The sequence below is a fragment of the Chanos chanos genome, chromosome 1 (assembly GCF_902362185.1).
Source record: "Chanos chanos chromosome 1, fChaCha1.1, whole genome shotgun sequence".
Classification (NCBI taxonomy): Eukaryota; Metazoa; Chordata; class Actinopteri; order Gonorynchiformes; family Chanidae; genus Chanos; species Chanos chanos.
In genome coordinates, this window is record NC_044495.1 from 3961859 (window position 1) to 3980683 (window position 18825).

The 18825-nt window shown below is 43.4% G+C and overlaps 1 protein-coding gene across 1 annotated transcript; it reads left to right on the plus strand.

The window, feature by feature from the left end:
- The first annotated feature begins 381 nt into the window (after window positions 1-381).
- wdr25 (WD repeat domain 25) lies at window positions 382-16546 on the plus strand. The gene is made up of 7 exons (XM_030771598.1): window positions 382-475; window positions 2396-3042; window positions 8343-8490; window positions 13672-13802; window positions 15103-15273; window positions 15813-15953; window positions 16312-16546. Exons 2-7 carry the CDS (start codon window positions 2398-2400, stop codon window positions 16531-16533), a joined length of 1458 nt encoding a protein of 485 aa, XP_030627458.1. The 5' UTR covers window positions 382-475; window positions 2396-2397; the 3' UTR covers window positions 16534-16546.
- The last annotated feature ends 2279 nt before the right edge of the window (window positions 16547-18825 follow it).

Below are 18825 nucleotides of genomic sequence, written 5' to 3' on the forward strand. Positions count from 1 at the left end.
GCAATCATGAAATGATTTTCACTGAAAATGCATATAAAGATTACATATGAAATGCATATATTAACTTGAATATACGTATAAGTGGTTAAAAACACACAGACAATTAAAGACGGAAGTACTTACGGGGTCCGTTTAAGTACAAGAGTCTCCAATCTGTAACACAGACGGTCGTTCTAGAGGGACCTGGGAAAATTGTCTCTGTCTTATCAAAGGAAGTGAGGGGAGGAACGTTTACTCCAGTACCCACTTTATAATTTCCTTTTGTAAACAGATCTGCACAGTTTGGCATTCACGCTGTCTGCATGAGATAACTGAAAGTACTTTTTAAGTGAGCGTTTGTGGCCATGTATTGTGAAATTCTCTTGTAAATGCTCTTTCACAGCGATCGAGTTGAAAAGCCAACAGTTTTAGATGTAGGTTAGTCAGTGCATATAATGCTGTTTCCCGCGACTCATCAGATGCGGATGCCATAAGGGTAAGTTCATAGACTGGCTAAATAAATGTAATTCCGCCTTCCTTGCATAGTTACACGGTGTTTTTAGTGTGTCCGTTTCGTTTGTGTCTTTTCATATCTGGGGGGGGGGGGGTTATATATATATATACATATATATATATACACACACACACACACACATATATATACATGTAATATTAAAATATACGTCAGTGTAGAGGACCAACCGGTTGGCATAGTTTGCTCCATCACTGCGAACACTCTGTGGGGAGTCATCCAACCAAGTGAGTAGTGATGAGTTAGCGAGCTGGAGGGTGTGTGGCAGGGTTTCGAACAAAAATATTCAGAAACAGAATTACTTTTATTTGCGAAAAATACATCAAAGCATGTGCAAGGATTTTTTTCCGTGTTGCAGACAGAACAGAGAGAAAATGAAGATAAAATAGATATAAAACAGAGTTAAAATGCATTCACACGCAGAACACGTTAATGTTACAATGGCACGAATGGACTTTTCACAAACTATGAACATGAATCGGGTGTGCCGCTGTGGTAATTCAGAATAGACTGGATGAACGAATATGCTAAACAAGTGCAAAGCTGCAGTCGTCAAGCTATTAGGCTAGTGGAGTGAAACAGACGTTTTAAGAGCAAGCAGTGTTCTGCACTAGTAAAGGGTGGGGTGTGGTGTGGTGAGGAGGATTTCCTGATTCGTTAGAACTGCAGTTTGGGGAAGGAAAGCCATTGGTCGCTGGTGTGAAGTTGCATCAGACCTGACATTACATATTTGGCCTCTTTGCATCCAGCCTAGTCCCTGCTCTTCAAAGTCTCCTCCTTGTTGGGGCACCGTTTGCTTGGCTGCTGTGACACCGTTGTTGTACCTGTAGGTTTAGCTTGGTTGATGAGCAGAGAAGCTGATGTCAGATGTAACCGTGTTTATAAAAACATGAATACCGTCACGTACCGGCTAATGTAAGGTGTGACGGTATCCGTAAAAACACGACCCAATTATCTTTGAAAATGGCCCTGTCAGCGAAGGGCAAATTCGGGGTCCTCTGTGGCCCTCGCCTGTCCGTCTCCCCAGTAACCCGTCTCCTCAGTTATTCGCTTTAATGACGGAAGGGAAGTGAGATGAATCACAAGGGATTGTCTTGACCGGGGGAATGTGGAGTTAGCATGCTACGCATCCTCTCTGGTAGCGTCTTTTAGTAAGTGTTTGGTTTTGGGGCGAATTTGGTCTTGTGCAATCGGAGTCATCCGGTGTGCATGTTAATTTCTCTCTTCACCTCTGTAATCCTGTAGCATGCTGTTGTTGCGCTAAGGGTACTCTGTCCCAAACGGAGGGGTATGTATGATACTAGCAGTATTATGGGGGTAAATTCAAGGGCAGAGTACAATAGCTTGCACTTAATAGAGATCATTTCCAGAACAGAAATGTGATTTCTGGGGGTGCACGGTGGCACAATGGGTAGCGCTGTCGCCTCACAGCAAGAAAGTTCTGGGTTCGATTCCTTTCTGTGTGGAGCTGGCGTGTTCTCCCCCCGTATGTGGGGGTTTCTAGTTTCCTTGGTAGTCCAAAGACACACAAGTCAGGCAAATCGGAGAAACTAAATTGCCCCTAGACATGAATGTGTTTTTCTGTGTGTCTGCCCTGTGATGAACTGGTGACCTGTCCAGGGTGTTTCCCCAGCTTTCGTCCAGTGAGTGCTAGGATAGGCTCCAGCACCCCCTACAACCCTAATTAGGATAAGCGGCTTAGATAATGAGTGAGTGTGAGAATTGTGATTTCTTTTAGGATTGTAAGTGCATGATACATCCATCAGATGGCACCATACCACAGAAATACTGTGTTGTTTTATATCACATAACATATGAAACAGCAAAGTTCATGACTCTTACTCGATTCTTATTTGTAATTTCCTCCACTGGCCAACATTGAAGAAATGGCTTCATTGGTGGACTACGAAGACTCGGACTCTGAAGATGCATCTTCTGAGGGAGAAGTCTCCTTCAGCAGTCAGGGTGAAGCTGGGATTACACAGCTCCTGACGGACAAGAAAACATTGTCATTTCTACCTCAAACATCCAGACCTGACACTGCAACTGGAGGATACACCACAGCACAATACACCGATTTGACGGTTTCAGGTCCTCTGGAGCAGCTGGTTCATCCTGACCAAGCTCCTCTAAAGTTCTCAGGAAACAGAGCGGTCCAGACACAACCCTCCCACCCAGCATGGCACAGCTCGGCGGGCTTAAGCGCTGTCAAACGACCCCGAGCCGCTCCGGCAGGGGTCAGGCCTTACGTTCCGAAGAGACAGAGGACGTCGATATCCATCCGGCCGACGGCCCGCCCGACCGAGGCTTCTGCCGAGGTCGAGACGTCTCCCACGCGCGCGAAATCGCTCACTGAGGTGTCAGAGAGAGTGCAGCCGTTCTTAGGACGAAAGAGAGGGAGGACGGAGTTGTCCAGACATCTTCTGCTTCACCTCCGGGGCCACCTGGGTCCGGTCAACACGGTCCAGTGGTGTCCGGCCCTCCACCTCAGCCATCTGCTTCTCTCCGCCTCCATGGACAAGACTGTCAAGGTAAGTGTGACCTTGACTTTGAAGTAGGCCAAGCTGAGCTGGGTTTCGTCGCTATGATTAATACACGCAGATCAAGCCTGCAGGTTGTAGAGTCTGCTGCCGAAACTGTCCTGTTTGTCTCATTTTGACAAATAGGACTATGAACACCTGCTTTGGCCTTGTGTCGCTGTCTCCTCCAGATTTTTACTCATCAGCAGTTTCAGAAGAATTTCACTGTAAGTCACAGCGTGCACTTTACAGATTATGTTCGTTTGTTCGTTTTCGTTTTAAGAGCCTTCGTCTCTGTCAAGTAACGCATGCCAGGAACCAAGAGCACGTCGAACCTCCGCCGACGTTTTTTTGTTGTTGTTGTTGTTGTTGTTGTTGTTGTTTTCATATTCTGGGAAAAGCGGTTGAGTGATGATGGGGCGGAATTTTTTTTTTTTTTCTCTCTCACTCCTCTTTGGCCTCCAGTTCCCTCAGCTCAAATTCTCTGAGCAACCTGCATGTGATTAAGGATTTGAATATTTATGAGAGGAACATACCTATTCATCACAGGTCCATTAGCATAGCCCCCCCCCCCCCCCCCCCCCCCCCCCCCCCCGACCCCTCTATCTCATATCTATGCTGGCAGCGCCTCACAGAGCAGATGGCGAGGGACCCGTGACGGGAGATGGTGCGATCCCAGCTCTGTCGTGTCACACTTCCACTCAGGAATCCCACCTCTTTCTAGTAATTGATTAGATATTATTCAAACAAATTAACAGCTTGGCTAATGCTAACGTTGTTGTTTGTCTAATACGACGGCGTCGGGCAAATTTGTTGACAGTTGTGTCTTCACAGGGAAGCCGCGTAAAGACGTGTCTTGACGCGTTATTCTCGGAAGAGCTAAGCGAAGCTAAGTGAACGGTTTATTGATTCAGGTGTCAGTGGACGACCAGCTGTGTTTCTAGGAACCCCCCCCCCCCGTAAAAAATTTGTTGAGTCCCTGTGAGGTTAACACCCAGCTTTGTCTTGTCCGTGAAAACGGAGGGCATCACTCAGTGGCCTCCTTCACTATGAAGGTTAATGAATTCCTCCATCAGCCAGTTACATGACAGTTGCTGCCGTCTCAGCTGAGAACAGGAATGCCCGGGGTGTCTTGAATGATCTAAAACACACATCCAGCAAGATCATTTAAGACATAGCCATTAACCCGAGTCAGTTATCAGCCTGTCCCAGTGTAACCAGATGGGGAGACGTAGCGATTTAAAAATAAAGAGCTTCTTCTTCTTCTTCTTCTTCTTCTTCTTCTTTTGTTTTTGAATGAATATTTTCCCTCCGAATTTCCAGTTTGTCTCTTTATCTTCTTATACGGTGGGGAGAGAGAGAGTAATTTTAGGAGGGGGTGATTTTAGTCAGATGGTCTATGGTCTGATGCCCAGGGTCTGTGGTCCGGGACAGAGTGTTACGTCTGCGCCACTGAAGGGCAGTGTTGCACTAGTTTTACACCGGAGAGCAGTAAGCCGTCTCCAAGAACGTTTATTTATTTATTTGTTTGTTTGTTTATTGTTTTTTTTTTTTTTTTTTAATTTTGGTTTTAGGAGGTTTATGATTTCGTTAATGATCGTGACCATGATGATCATACAGTCATTACAGATATGGGTAATTCTGTCAAGGTGCTTTTGAATAGTACCACACTAATCACAGAATTTGTTTGCAACTAGCAGATTCCGGCCAACAGTGTTCTCAGACAGAAAACATGAAGTCAGAGTAGTAGAATAATGAACAGAACAGATGTGTCTGGTTACTATGATACAGATTTTTGGCAGTGTGTTTAGCTATTTTCTATTAATCTTTTCTTTTCTTTTCTTTTCTTTTCTTTTCTTTTCTGTGTGTTTTTTTTTTTTGAGGATATGTTCTCTACAAAGTACAATGTTCTCTCGTGTCCTTTCATACCTTACCTAGTGCTGCACAGTGTTCAATAATAAAATACAGGAAGAAGAAGGGGGAAAAAAATCTGACTTACTGAGCTTCAAAGCCACTCCTCATGGCTGGACTGCAGATGGAGGACAAGAAAAAAAAAAAAAAGAAAGAAAGAAAAAAGCCCAGGCACATCATTAAGTCTGCGTCTGGTCTAGACCTCCCACTCGATTTTTAGACAGCACCCCAAGGGTCGGGGCTGCTCCGAAGGAAAGGGGGTCGGTTCGCCTTTGACTGTAAATTCTGTCTGTAGTCCCCACATTTTAGCCCCTGGGGGAACTGTCTGAATGGAGGCTTGGATAACTTGAAAGGTCTTTTCACTTTCGCCTTGCCTCTCACCCGGCTCGACTCGGCTCAGCTCCGCGTTGCTTAATTGATATAGGCGTGCACCTGATGTCAAAATGTCAGCCTTTTCTCGCTTGCGTATAACGTGCTTTTTGAACAAGCCTTAAGTGAATGTAACCTAACACAGAATTTTTTCTTTTCTTTTCTTTTTTTTGACAGTACTAAATTGCCTTCTTTGACCTTGTTCCAAAGGCTGATTGCCAGACATCAACAAAAAAGAACCAAACTGAAAGCTAACATGAAACTGAAAACGTTTTTTTTCAGTGAATCATAACCTCTGTGAATTAAATTAACGAACGAACGCACGCACGCACGCACGCGGTTGATGCTTTGAAGCACAACCAGCAAATAAGAAATGAAGTAAAATGTCCAAGTTTTTCTTTTCTTTTCTTTTTTTTTCTTTTTCTTTCTCTACATCTCCCTCCTGAGTTGCGTTTCGCTAATGCCGACTGACTTGCACACACTCCACCACCTCTGGTGCTAATTCCGCGTGGCATCCAAGCGAGACGAGACGAAACCCTAGAGATCTCTGCCCACGTCAGTGCACCTTCCCCGGCAGCGGAAACAGCCCTAGGCATACAGTAAATGTGGTCGACGGGGAGTCTGTGTGTTTGTGTCAGTCTTCCACCAGAAGCTTCGTGCCTGATACCCATATCGCTTCACGGGTTTGCTGTATCCGCGCCAAGCCGGTTTTCTGGCGCCTTCTCCGAGGTGCGAGTACCTGAGGTTTTTAACCTGAAAAGGGATTCTCTGGTCCTCGCTGCGGAGCAGAGGGTAATTAGTGCGTCGAGGTTTTTAGCAGTAAGGAAAATAAGTTGGAAGGGTGTGTGGTCTGTGTGTTTTACTTTTTAAGATGTCTGAATGTCATAGGATGGCAGTAACGTCCAGAGCATGAAAGCAACGGTATTTGGGGCTGTCAGCACTCCACGTAGCATCCCTCACTGACACTGCCTCTCCGTGTCAAAAGCATAGATGATCATCCCACTTAGCTGTGAGGCTGCTTTCACCAGGCCTGGATCATTTTCCATTTACTCAGCGTGTCCATGGCAAATTTCCAAAGAAAGTGGAAAAAAAACATCGGTAATGTTGGCATGAGAGCTATCAACTGTCCAATTATTACACTGGTGAGAGCTGTCTCCACAGTGAGGTTTATACTGGTAAGTAAATCAGACGTTGTGGAAAGGCGCCAGGTTCCATCAGTCCGAGGACTGTTTTTTTTTTTTTTTTTTTCCCCGGCCCTGCTTCCAATGCCCCACTGCTCTCCGCATTTTAAACCCCCCCCCCCTTGCTCTAACACCCCCGATTCAGCTGATCAAGGCCTTAATCGTTTGCTGATGGGCAGAATCAGCTGTGTTAGTGCAGGACGAGCCCTAAAATGTGCCGTGCTTGGTCGAGATCCCAGGAGTAGGACTTGGGTGACTGGTCTACGTCATTGTCTTTGATCATAAGACAGATCTCATATTCACTGATGTTTGGAGTGAAACGGATCGATCGTCTTTTGTTTATGTGGTTTCAGTTGGTCATTTTTTTAGCAGTTTAGTTGGTAGTTTTTGGTGTTTTTTTTTGGTGTTTTTTTATGGTTTAGTAATTTGAAGTTGATGAACTGAATTGTTGCATGTCTTTTTTTTTTGTTGTTTTTTTGACGCTGTTTTGCACACAGCTGAAATCTCAAGCGTAAACAACATTTCAGCAGCAAAGAGACTGCAGCTTACATGGTTTGTTTTGTATGTCCTCACATTGGCTCTTTGGAGACGTGGACATTCTCCCTGGTTTTATCTGTGAAGAAAACGAAACCCATATCACCATACCAACCAGCGCATGTGTTTTTCGATCCCTGTCTGTGTCTGTGAGACAGCTTCCCTGATAGAAAAACAGGGGTGTGGAATTTCATCATAACACTGAGAATAATGAAATAGTACAGGGGAGACGGAGGCAGACTCTTTTTTTCAGCGAATTCAGCTAACACGACGTGATTGCCAATCTCACCCGGCCTCTTTGTCGACCGTTTGTTTGTGTTCCTCTAAGTGCGCCGCCGTCTCTTCCCGCCGCCCTCCTTAATATGACGTTACGTGACTATATTTGAAAAATGCCTTGGATGAATTAAGGACAGTGAGCAGGACCGGGTATCATTGGACCGATTCCTGCGGTGGGTTGTTTTTCATTTTTGTGTATTTTTATATTTATTTATTTACTTAATTTATTTTTGCTACCCAGTGAGAAACATTGTACCGTACGACCGATTGCAGACAATGCCTGCAGAGGGTTCAGGGGTCGTGGAGTGAGGACGTATTCGGTGCGCTCGGAGTCACAAAGCACACATGCACACAGTGACAACAACAACAAATTATCTCCGTTCTGCATAATTCATAGTGAACGTTTAACTGTTCAGCTGGTCCCAGTGTGGCAGATAATAGCATCGCAAAGCAAAACTCATTGTCAGCCAGCTTGTTCCGAACCACGCGATAATAAAACTTCTTAAACATGTCAGTATAAAACATGAAAAACTGCTGAATAAGAAGACTATTGAAAATGAAGTAGGCCTTTTCTAGTTTAGTTGAATTAAACGTTTATTTTTAGCTGCTCTGGTCCCTCACCTTGTCTGTATCCAAGATTTTACTGAATAAATATGCTTTGTTAGGAATGAAAATGACACTAATTTGCCACATGTGGTTTCTGAAGTCATTCAGTTGCAGAGACATGGAGGTGGCTTTTGAACACAGGTTTCCAGTAGCCCTGTGAAAAAACACTAACACACACACACACATAATGGCACAAAAAATGTATGTTTCCATGATACTTGTTCATTCACATCTTCACTCAGAGTGCGGCACATGTTTACAAGTACATGTTTCTAATTTTCAAGCATGGAAAAAAAAAGATTATTTGCTCATTAAAATGTATTGTTTTACATTGTATCTAAATGTATCTAGATTGTATCTCATTCTCTCTTCTTCTGGAACCAGCACCTTAACTTAACTGTGATTAACGAACCGATGAATTCTTGCTCCGGGAAGGTTTGGGACGGCGTCGGGAGCGGCCGATGCCTCCAGACGTATTCGGTTCATGGCGGTGCGGTTCGGGACGCGTGTTGGTTGCCTTGTGGCCGTCGCCTTCTCTCCGGTTCCTTCGATGGCACAGCTGTCGTGTCAGATGTGGAGACAGGTGGGTAAACCGAGCATGCTCTCTCTCTCTGCCTTTGATATGATGTCTCCCATAATGCAATGCTAAAAAGTGCCATGGCCATTGCATATGTTTGACAGTGTTTTTGACTCCAGGCCTGAGAAGCCACAAAATAGCACCTTTCAGGCCTAGCCAAGTGCCGCCACCACCACCTAGTTCAGCTTATCTTGTGATGACCTAGTCTTTGGCCTTTTCAGCTGGGTGTACTGGTGCTTAGCATTAGCCAAAATGTTCCATAAACTGGAGCTGCGAAACCCTGATACAAGATCAAGTTACCAGGTATTTGCCTAAACCACCAACTTCTGTCAGATTCCTATTGTCAAAGGGAAATGTACCGTGAACAGCTATCGGAACATGAAATAACAACAGAACCTGAAAAGGAACGGTGGAAAAAGCAGGGGTTTGGTGGGCCTTGCTAAACATTATTCATGCTTGATTCGGTAGAGTGAAGTCTCTGAAGTGTGTTAATGTAAATTTAAATCTCTGTGATCACACACACACACACACACACAGCATGAACAGTGCGCAGTGAATTTGTCCTCTGCATTTAACCCATCCAACACACTGGCGTTGGGGTTAAGTGTCTTGCCCAAGGGCACACAGCCGTGGATGTCTGTTCTGGGAGTCGAGCCCTTCGGTCACGAGCCTGGTTCTCTAGCCTCTAGACCACGTTCTGTCCTTTGATGAAAGAATCTGTGCTTTTAAAGTTTCTCAAAACCTGACAACCCATTCTACACGAAGAATGTTGGTTAAAACTGGCATAATTACAATGCATACGTATTTCACGTGATAACGTGCTGGTTGTTGATATCGACCATTGGTTTTTGAAGACAAGTATTGAATGTTGGTACTGAAATTACTTTTAGCTTTATTCCTCTGCCTGTGACTTCATCTGAACTTTCAGACCAAATTTGCAGGTCAAAATACTATAAACACCAAAAAATAAATGTTGGTGAATGTATTATTTCTTATTATACTATAGTTACGAGCGGTTGACATGACTAATCGAAATTCACCGCAGCGCTTACATATACATATACATGTTTCTTTTAGAAATTCACCTGATCAGAACTCCGCTTCAATTAAGACGTTTACAGGAAGTTTTCCAAGGCCACCGTGGTTTACAAGGTCTTTTTTGAGTTTAAAAAAACTTCCCCGGAACACAGGAGAAAGGGCAGCGTGGGCCTCCGCCTCCTCTCGTCAATTATGCCGATAAAACCTATAGCTCCAGCCACCCATTAAACATCCTGCCAGCCCCAGGGGAAAATCGATAGCAGATATATCACAGTGGGAAGGGCCAGTAAACTCCCTGCCCACCACCTCTGGCACCCTGCACCATATGCAGTCCACCCGCCTTCGACCTGCGGCCCGCTCCACCGCTGTGCAGCGCATGGCCAACGGGTGGAGAGACGGAGAGCAGTAGTGGGGCTCTAGGCCTCCTTGTTTACAGGCTTCTATGATATACGACGGTGCTTCAGGTTTAGCAATGTCTTCTTTCTCTTCTTCCTCCTCTCCTTCTTCTTCTTCTTCCTCTCCTTCTTCTTCTTCTTCCTCTCCTTCTTCCTCCTCTCCTTCTTCTTCTTCTTCTTCCTCTCCTTCTTCTTCTTCTTCCTCTCCTTCTTCCTCCTCTCCTTCTTCTTCTTCTTCCTCTCCTTCTCCTTCTTCATCTTCCTCTTCTCCTTCTTCCTCTTCTTCTTCCTCTCCTTCTTATTCTTCTTCCTCCTCTCCTTCTTCTTCTTCTTCCTCTCCTTCTTCTTCCTCCTCTCCTTCTTCTTCTTCTTCCTCTCCTTCTTCTTCTTCCTCTCCTTCTTCTTCTTCCTCCTCTCCTTCTTCTTCTTCTTCCTCTCCTTCTTCCTTTTCTTCTTCTTCTTCCTCTTCTTCATCTTCCTCTTCTCCTTCTTCTTCCTTTTCTTCTTCTTCTTCCTCTTCTTCTTCTTTTTCTTCTTCCTCTTCTTCTTCTTTTTCTTCTTCCTCTTCTACTTTTTCTTCTTCACAGTTATGTTCATGAAAATATGTTAATGTCGCACTAATTAGTTGGAGTCAGTTACTTGTGCGTATAACCACCAGCGGCTCAAACGGGCTATTTTTAGATTGTGGATTACTTTCTGAGGGCCACGCTTGGTAAAATATTTACTGAGCTCCAGTCCACGCTTCGCCCAGCGTAGGAGGCATAACAGTTCCTGTTTGCCTGTGGTCTGTGGGATGCCAGATGTGCATGGTCCAACTCCGTCTTCTTGAATGGCTGAAATCACTTAACGTGTGTGTGTGTGTGTGTGTGCAGCCCGCAGATAGTGTGTAAGATGTGGTGTTTTGTGGAATCAATGACCAACAGAATTTTGACTTGGGAGGAGAAGATCTGCCTGGTGTATGCAGAGCTGTATAAAGACCCAGGCTGGCGTTACGACATGGTTTATTGATATGTTCGTCTGTATGATGTATAATTAAATGTGGACTTGATGGTATTTCAGTCTGCACTGCTTTTTTTTTATGACAATATTTAAACAGCGATATACTCCCACTGCTGCACCAGGCACCAGGCTACCTCGAGTGAGATTTCTTTTTTGTGTAATAGGTATGTTGAAAAGCCCCCTGAACCAAGATATGAAGTCCATCACAGTATTCATATCATGGCATATTTATTCATTTCATTATCCGTTGACAATTACAGATTCATATATATGGTAATAGATGAAAGGAGAAGTGGAATGAGAAATGTTGGAAGCACGTTTCTGATCCTTTGACCCCTTCAGCACTTGATTAAGACTGGAGAGTCTTGGGAATCGTGCGACTAGTTGAGTTTCTGCATTTTATCTGGAAGAAACTTTTTTTTGGGTTGGGGGGGCAGAATACTAATCGTTGTTTCCAGTTTTAGAGCACAGTCACAAGGTGTAATGTACGTTTTTGACAGTTTGTTGCGATAGCCCGTGCTAAACCGTTAAAGTGGTCATGTACTCTATAGCCTACTCGGCAAAACCGATCAACCTTAAACAATGGTATTTCTCCACTTAAGTGTTTTTTCCCGTCCAGTAGTATTATCAGGATAGTATTTGTCTGCGAATTCGGTCTGAAACGGCAAGCAGATCCGAGGGCAGAGTTATAAGCGTCAAATAAATTCAATTCATTTAAAGGCTTTTGCCGGTAAATGCATTTAGCTGCTTCTCTTTAAACGACGGGTTGACGCTCGCCTGTCTCTGAGCAGACTTGGGGTAGGAAAGAAATTGCCTTTGGGAAACTAAGGATTCCCTGGAGAAAACCGACTGTGCCTTTTCGCCAAGTGAGACAATACTGTAGGTAATGCAATAGAGGAGGGAAAAATGTCTTTATTGAGCTAGATCACACCGGTATCTTTCTTGCAATGCTATACCTTTGACTGTCATCGTCTTTTTTCAGCTGTTGCATCTGCAAATGATTTTTAGATTGATACCACGATAACGCTTTAAGAAGAGCCTTCTACAACAAATGAAGGTGGAAAAAAATCTTTTGTGACTTAGGGAAAGAGTCGCCGAGACATAGGCCGGGTGTTCTGTCGAGTTGTGCTACCTATTGATATGTGCTACCTAGAGCACAATCTTGGGTTATGGTTAGGGTTGGGGGAATTAGACTCTGCAGTTGGTTCGCGATATGGCAGCATTTCTCGACTAAGTAACACAACTCGTCAGAACACCGGTCACAGTGGTACTCGGTTGTATGATTAAGGATATTTTTCGCATGACATCCTGTGACTTTCCATTAGACATTGTGTGTTGTTCGCTTAATACAGAGAGGAAAGCCGAGTGTGCACTACATATATGACAGATAATACAGTTTAATAACCCTTTGTCCTCCTGCTCTCGGTTTGGATTGTTTTGCATGCGAGAGAGACAGCTGTTAGATCTAGCGAACACGTTCCTTATCCTCTCTCATCATTAAGCTCATTACGCTGCTTAATTAAAATGTTGAGGGACCGATTAATTACGCGAGGCAATTATATACTTTTTTTCCTTTTCTTTTTACCCCTTCCGCTCCCCTCGCGTTAGCTCTGAATGGAAATAGCGGTTATGTGCCGCCGCCTGAATCATTACGGGATAAGTACTGAATCAGACTGACAGGACCGACACATATGCCCAGCGTGGCAACTCAGCTGCGTTGCATTCGCAAAGCGAGCTCACTGGAAAATTATCTGCCCACTTTGAAACATTGAGGGTGTGCAGATGTAATAACTGACTAGAGGGAACACCTCTTTACAGCCTCATTAGAAACCTTCACCTATGCGCTTGTGGATCGTGACTCCCCTAGTTACTTTAAAGTATTCCAGAAGTTGACATGTGCAAACGATTCACAGATGCAAATGTATCTCTGTCACTGCAGTCTGGTGGTTCTGCGCGGCTCTTTATGAAAAATACGATTTGCAAATATTTACAAATCTTACAAATCGTTTTGGACATCCTTTTTTGTCACCCACACACATCACAGTATGCATTTATGAGAAACAGTAGGGATCTATCAAAAACAAGATGCGTTTGTGAAACGTCCTGACCCAATTTTAACTCTGTAGCTCGCAAGCTAAACTAAACTAAGCTGTGCCAGAGGGTACCGCGGTTTAGATCTCTCAGACTACGACACGCTTTCCATAACGCGAGATGCATCCGCTTCATGTTTCGTGAGCATCGTGGGACCAACGGATTTTCTTTTTGTTATGCGTGTTTTTGTGACTGCGCTTCACGTTAGTCTCCGGAGAAACCAAGCTACTCTTGTCTCAAACTCTTAAAAGAGTAGCATATGGATTGGGTATGTAGCTCGACAAGAAGCTGAGGAGTCAGATCCTATAGAGAAAACGTTGATCAGACCTCGACAAAGAATAGGATTAGCTCAACATGCTACATTCTGTTCTTTTGATGAAAGTCTCTCACCAGACGTTTACTGACAGGCAAGATCTGATGTAACATGAAAGCTGGGTAGTCGTGCTGTATTAGTACCGCAGAACAAAGGCGTCTGTCTTTATTACATCACCATCTCCTGCTGTGCAGCTCATGGTTCTGCAGACAGGAAATTCAAAAGAAGGCACCTTGGAAGAAAAACCAGAGTCTATTACCTGTCATGTTAGAAGATGGTGTTGCTTTCTAATACCTGCCTCCTGTGGTAACATATTACTATATATCCCTTTGTACTGGTTTGTTCTCTTAGGTCAGGAGGTCAGCAGAGTGCAACCTCATTTTAAGGTGACCTGCCTTGCCCTTCAGCCCAGTGACCCTAATGTCTTCTTGTGTGGGGGTTTCAGCTCAGAGGTTATGGCATGGGACACGCGCTCCTGTAAGGTAAGCTAAAACCGCGAACTCTGCTTAGCCCCCTGGTTTACAGTGCGTCCGCTTTTAAAAGTGATAATAGCTTAGCCATGGCTAAGCGACAATAAACAAATTACTCGTCACAGCAACAAAGAAGCCAGTGCAGCCTCTGGTCACAAGCCCGGTTCCTTGCAGGTCTCCTTGCAGGTCTCAGGCCTATTTGAAGGAGATTCTTAACCTCTCACATGATTTGCCAGTGTCTTCTTTTGAGAATTTTGAGGCTGGCCGTCCACTCCCGCAATACTCCAGGATTTCCATTCTCCGGTACATTTTCACACCGCACGTTATGGCTCAGTGATTTGTACGCACGCCACTGTGACGAGTGCAATGTCTGAACTGCGAATCAGTGAGATTTCGAGTGCTTTTTAAGTTAACGGAGGCTCTTTTGTTTTGACAACCGAAACACTGACGCAGCGTGAGCTGCTCTGCAAATTAAGTAGATAACGGCCCTTGTAATTTTCCTTCCCGTAAAGCCGTGGTTAATTTAACAGAGGTGAATTTCGGTCGTGACTGAAGTGCACATCGCTTCTAAAATATTTGACGGTTGTAGGACAGCAGAAATAATTCCATACTTGATATTCAAACACCTCAAACGTTGGTCAGATTCGTTCAAAGCACGACAACGGACGAGGTTTTGTGGCCAGATGTGTTCGTGATTCATTTGTGGAGTGTAGGGCTTCTGTTAGGATGGCGCGTTCGCTCGAGACACCGACATGTAATTAAACTGCCATGTCTAGTGCTCTCTTTCATTTTATTTCTTCTAAAACTTCAGTCTCACAGAATTAGTAATTAAAGCGTGTAACTCTTCAATTATGAATGGCAATTTTTAATTTATGATTTTTGTAGAAATATTTTTTTTTTGTGCAGGTATTTTCAGAAGTGGTAATTTTGATAGTTATGTCAGTTTTAAGAATGGCAGTAGTATCAGGGAACAGTGGTGTGTGATCACCCTGCTAGGACTCATTTGTACTTCAGTTCAAGCACCATACTCACCAGTCACACATCTGGGTCCCTCAGAGTCAGAGTATCCTGGCTGGTGTTGATTCACCGAGAGTGGCTTGCCTGCCTAATTGATTCTGTCTGTTTTAGACATTCGTTCTGAAGTAGCTGCAGTGACTTGAGTCGTCGACTTCTCTTTGAGCGAATGTATCTTTCGGTTTGGTAGCTTAACAATGACTCATTCAGATGATGTTTTTGAGGTTACTTTTGCTTTTCCTTTTTTTAAGTCTTGGTCCTAAATTTGTTTTGATTGTTAAATGTTTCTGATTCTTAGATGGTCCGAGTGTACAAAGCTGGGATCCAACAGACCCTGGACATTTTGTTCTTGAGTAAAGGCACAGAGTTTGTAACCAGCACGGATTCCGTCAGTCGCGACTCCGCTGATCGCACACTAATCGCCTGGGACTTCGAAACCACTGCCAAAGTCTCCAACCAGATTTTCCATGTGAGAGAAAGACAGAGAATGTGTGTGTGTGTGTGTGTGTGTTTTGCCAGTGGTTGTTTTTCATAAAAACCCAAGGTCTAGTCACACTTTTGCAGAATTAACAATTAAAGCGTATAACAGTTAAATTATGGATGAAGTCAGTTTTGTATCTTTAAATGACATGTTTTTTAAATAGAATGGACTCTAAGCAATTGACACAGGGCCTTGGCAGGTTAGGAGTATTCACACAGTAGGTACAGCACAGACGGGACGCAAATGGTAAGAGTAAAACACCACTTCACAGTAAATAAACGAATTAGTAATGTTCTCTCTGAACAAACACGGAGAGAGAGACATGTCCTTGGTCCTTCTCGGATGAAAGACTCTGCTGTTTTTATAGTGCAGTGAACGCTGCCACACCACAACCCATGCTCAACACCCGAGAATAAAATGATGGAAATGCAAGCCTAACTTCTTCAGGCAGAACTCTTCTTAACTGTGGTGAAATTTCTCATATATTGTTCTGTTGTTGTTGTTGTTGTTGTTGATCCATCATTCAGGAACGATACACCTGTCCAAGCTTGGCGCTTCACCCTGAAGAAGACCTATTTGTAGCTCAGACCAATGGGAATTACATAGCATTGTTCTCCACACAAAGGCCCTACAGAATGAACAATAGGAAACGCTACGAAGGACACAAGGTTAGCCCGTGTGCTAATGTAAAAAAAAACATGGCCAACGCGGCGTATTGCATATTGATCAGTGGGATATCCATAACATATACCAGGCCAGATCCAGCCCTCTCTGCATTCAGTTATGTAAACACGTTTATCAAAGCAGTACTCTCAGAACATGTGAGATCCTTCTTCGTGGATCTCGTTACAAATCACACAGACGTGTAACTCCTGCTTGCCCATGCAGAAATACAGTGTCTTAGTGTAGGTGTTGTGTATGTTAAGCGTTGGACACGTAGCATAAAAAAAGTGGTATTTTTTTTTATTCATGTATTTTTAAAAAAACCAAACAAACAAACCTGTGTTTGTTTTGGCTGTGCTGTAGGTGGAGGGTTATGCCGCGCAGTGCGAGTACTCCGCCGACGGTACGGTGTTGGTCACGGGCAGTTCCACCGGCTCTGTTCACTATTACGACAGTCAGAACACGCAGACTCTGCACACGCTACACGCTCACCAGGAGGCCTGCGTGGGTGTGTCTTTCCATCCTGTGATCCCCGCCGTCCTGGCCACGTGTGACTGGGGTGGAGAGATCAAAATCTGGAACTGAGAACCGATGGGAGCACAACGTTTTCCCTTCACAGCGGGGGGGGGGGGGTTTGGGTTGAACTCAGAGGTCCCTGACCAATCAGAGGGTGCTAATTGCGTCTCAGCCAGTTTAACCAGGCTAGCCTATAGCTATTCCTAGCTAACACTTTGTGTTATCTCATAGGAGTGATGTACGTTTTTTTTGTTTTTGTAAGTAAAAGCTATTGAAAAATGGTTTTCGGGCGACTGACATTCGGAGGACGAGGGGAATCCACCGCAGCTGTCGTTGTGTCGATCGGTAAACTCTGAACACCACTCTCCTAATGTCTTGAGACAAAATGGGACAGTCAGGATGATTTATTTGTTTTACAGTAAATGGGTATGGAATTTAATAGGAGTCAAAGCAAATAGCAAGTTCACTTTTTTTAGAGACGGCGTCGTTTAGGAATTGGAACTCTGATGGTTATGAGAAACCAAAGACTCTTAAAAACTGACAGTTCTCCATTGGGATCCCAAAGGATGACAGTGATTAAATGTTTGTGAGTCTTGTGTTATGAAGTCAAACTCCAAATACTTTGTTTTCTGACCCAATTAAAGTCTGGACATTGACTCTTCCAGTTGCATTGTGTGAAGTGGACTTTTATCGACCTTTAATATCCTGATTTTATTTTTCGAAAAATCTTTATCTTTCTTTCTCTCTTTCTTTCTTTCTGAGTAAACATAAAACTGTCTCTTTTAACCATCCTCCAGTGTCAACCGATGATGTGATGTCCTAACGAACTAAAAATGCTAACTGAAAAAAAAACAGGCAGGTTTACTTTGTTCTAATGAAGGATGTAGAAACCTTAACCATGACTTTGTTGACAGTGTATATTTAAAAGGAAGTTAACTCTCCACATAGAGCATAACCTTCGTTTTTTTGCCCGTAACTGAGAGCAGGGCTGGACAGATAGATGATGATATCCACATGCAAATGACCTCGTGGTACATTTTTGAAAAAATAAAAAAAAAAATAAAAAATGAATACTAGAAAGTCGGGTATAAAGTAGTCGGGGTATGTTACTGTGAAGATCAAAGGAAAAGCTTCCTCATTAACATATCAAAGACGGAACTCCTAAATGCCTTTGTAAGTTCATTATCCCAACCAGTGAGTGGTCGTGTAGCTCTCTCTGTCATAGAACTAAGCAGTGATTTTGAAATTGAAATCAGTCGGATCAGACAACTTTGGCGATAACATACACAGAGATGACGATGAAGACGTGTACGTTATTCAGCTGCAGTGCCAAACTGCCTCGAAACATTCCCAAAATGAAGAAAATAAGAAAAAAACCGACGTCGACCCACATTTTTTTTTTTTTTGGTCCTTCATTCACCAGTAATAATGTTTCGTGCTCCGTACTTGCTGAATTTGTGTGGCTTTGACAGTTAAATTACAGTGAATTAGTGTCCTCTCAGTCTAATCCAACACGTAAATTATGTCCATGGGAGAAAATTACTTCCATCTGGTCCTTTGAGTGTGTCCTGTCATCTTGAACTTGCCATGTTTTACGCCCCTCTAAATCAGGTCTGCCAGGTCAGGTCTTTGGGAGTTCCAGAATCCTCCTGGTTTTCATATAAACCAAAAACAATAACCAAAAAAGAAGTCTCCAATCCTATAAGGGCAAAAGCCAGCAAGGATTCTGTGCCTTCAGGATTGGTTTTTTTGAAGAGCCTTGCCCTTGCCAAAGACTTTGGTGATAATGCAAACATGTACAAGATTAGTATTCCACTTCTCCCTCTGTGTTATAAGTTTAGTGAACCCCACCCAAATAGATTTTTTTTTTAATCTGAGTAACATTTTGGTGTCAAGATCAGTTAGATTTTATGTTATTTTTCAATAGCAAGTCAGCCCAAAAACACATAAAGTACAAGTTCATAGTTCCTCTTTATTAAGTTTAGAAACATGCATTAGACAAACAGCTGGCCTGAAAAAATCGTAGGGATTTTGAGGTAGAACAGAACAGTAGGAACAAAACTTCGTCTAACATCTCAAGGAAAAATATCCAGTCTCGAAACATCAACAGTTAAGCTTTTTTTTTTTTTTTTTTTTTTTTTAATACTTACAACAATCCAAAAATACTTGTCTGTTAGGGATTCAGTACCTTTTGGTTCCTATATGTATTGGATAGAGAGCTGTCTCATCGATACATTTGTTGTATCTGCAAAAAAAAAAAGCAAGAATGTTGGGGATCACGCCCAATGTGGAAGAGCTGTAGCTATGCCAGTGAGAACAGGTACACACTGCTGTGTTCTGGACTTAACGTATCATTTAAAG

Excerpts from the sequence above, each read along its gene's own strand:
- wdr25 (XM_030771598.1), top strand. The coding sequence starts at position 2,398 with ATGGCTTCATTGGTGGACTACGAAGACTCGGACTCTGAAGATGCATCT. Across the intron at positions 3,043-8,342 it reads CCATGGACAAGACTGTCAAG|GTTTGGGACGGCGTCGGGAG; the intron begins GTAAGTGTGACC and ends TGCTCCGGGAAG. Across the intron at positions 13,803-15,102 it reads GGGACACGCGCTCCTGTAAG|ATGGTCCGAGTGTACAAAGC; the intron begins GTAAGCTAAAAC and ends TCTGATTCTTAG.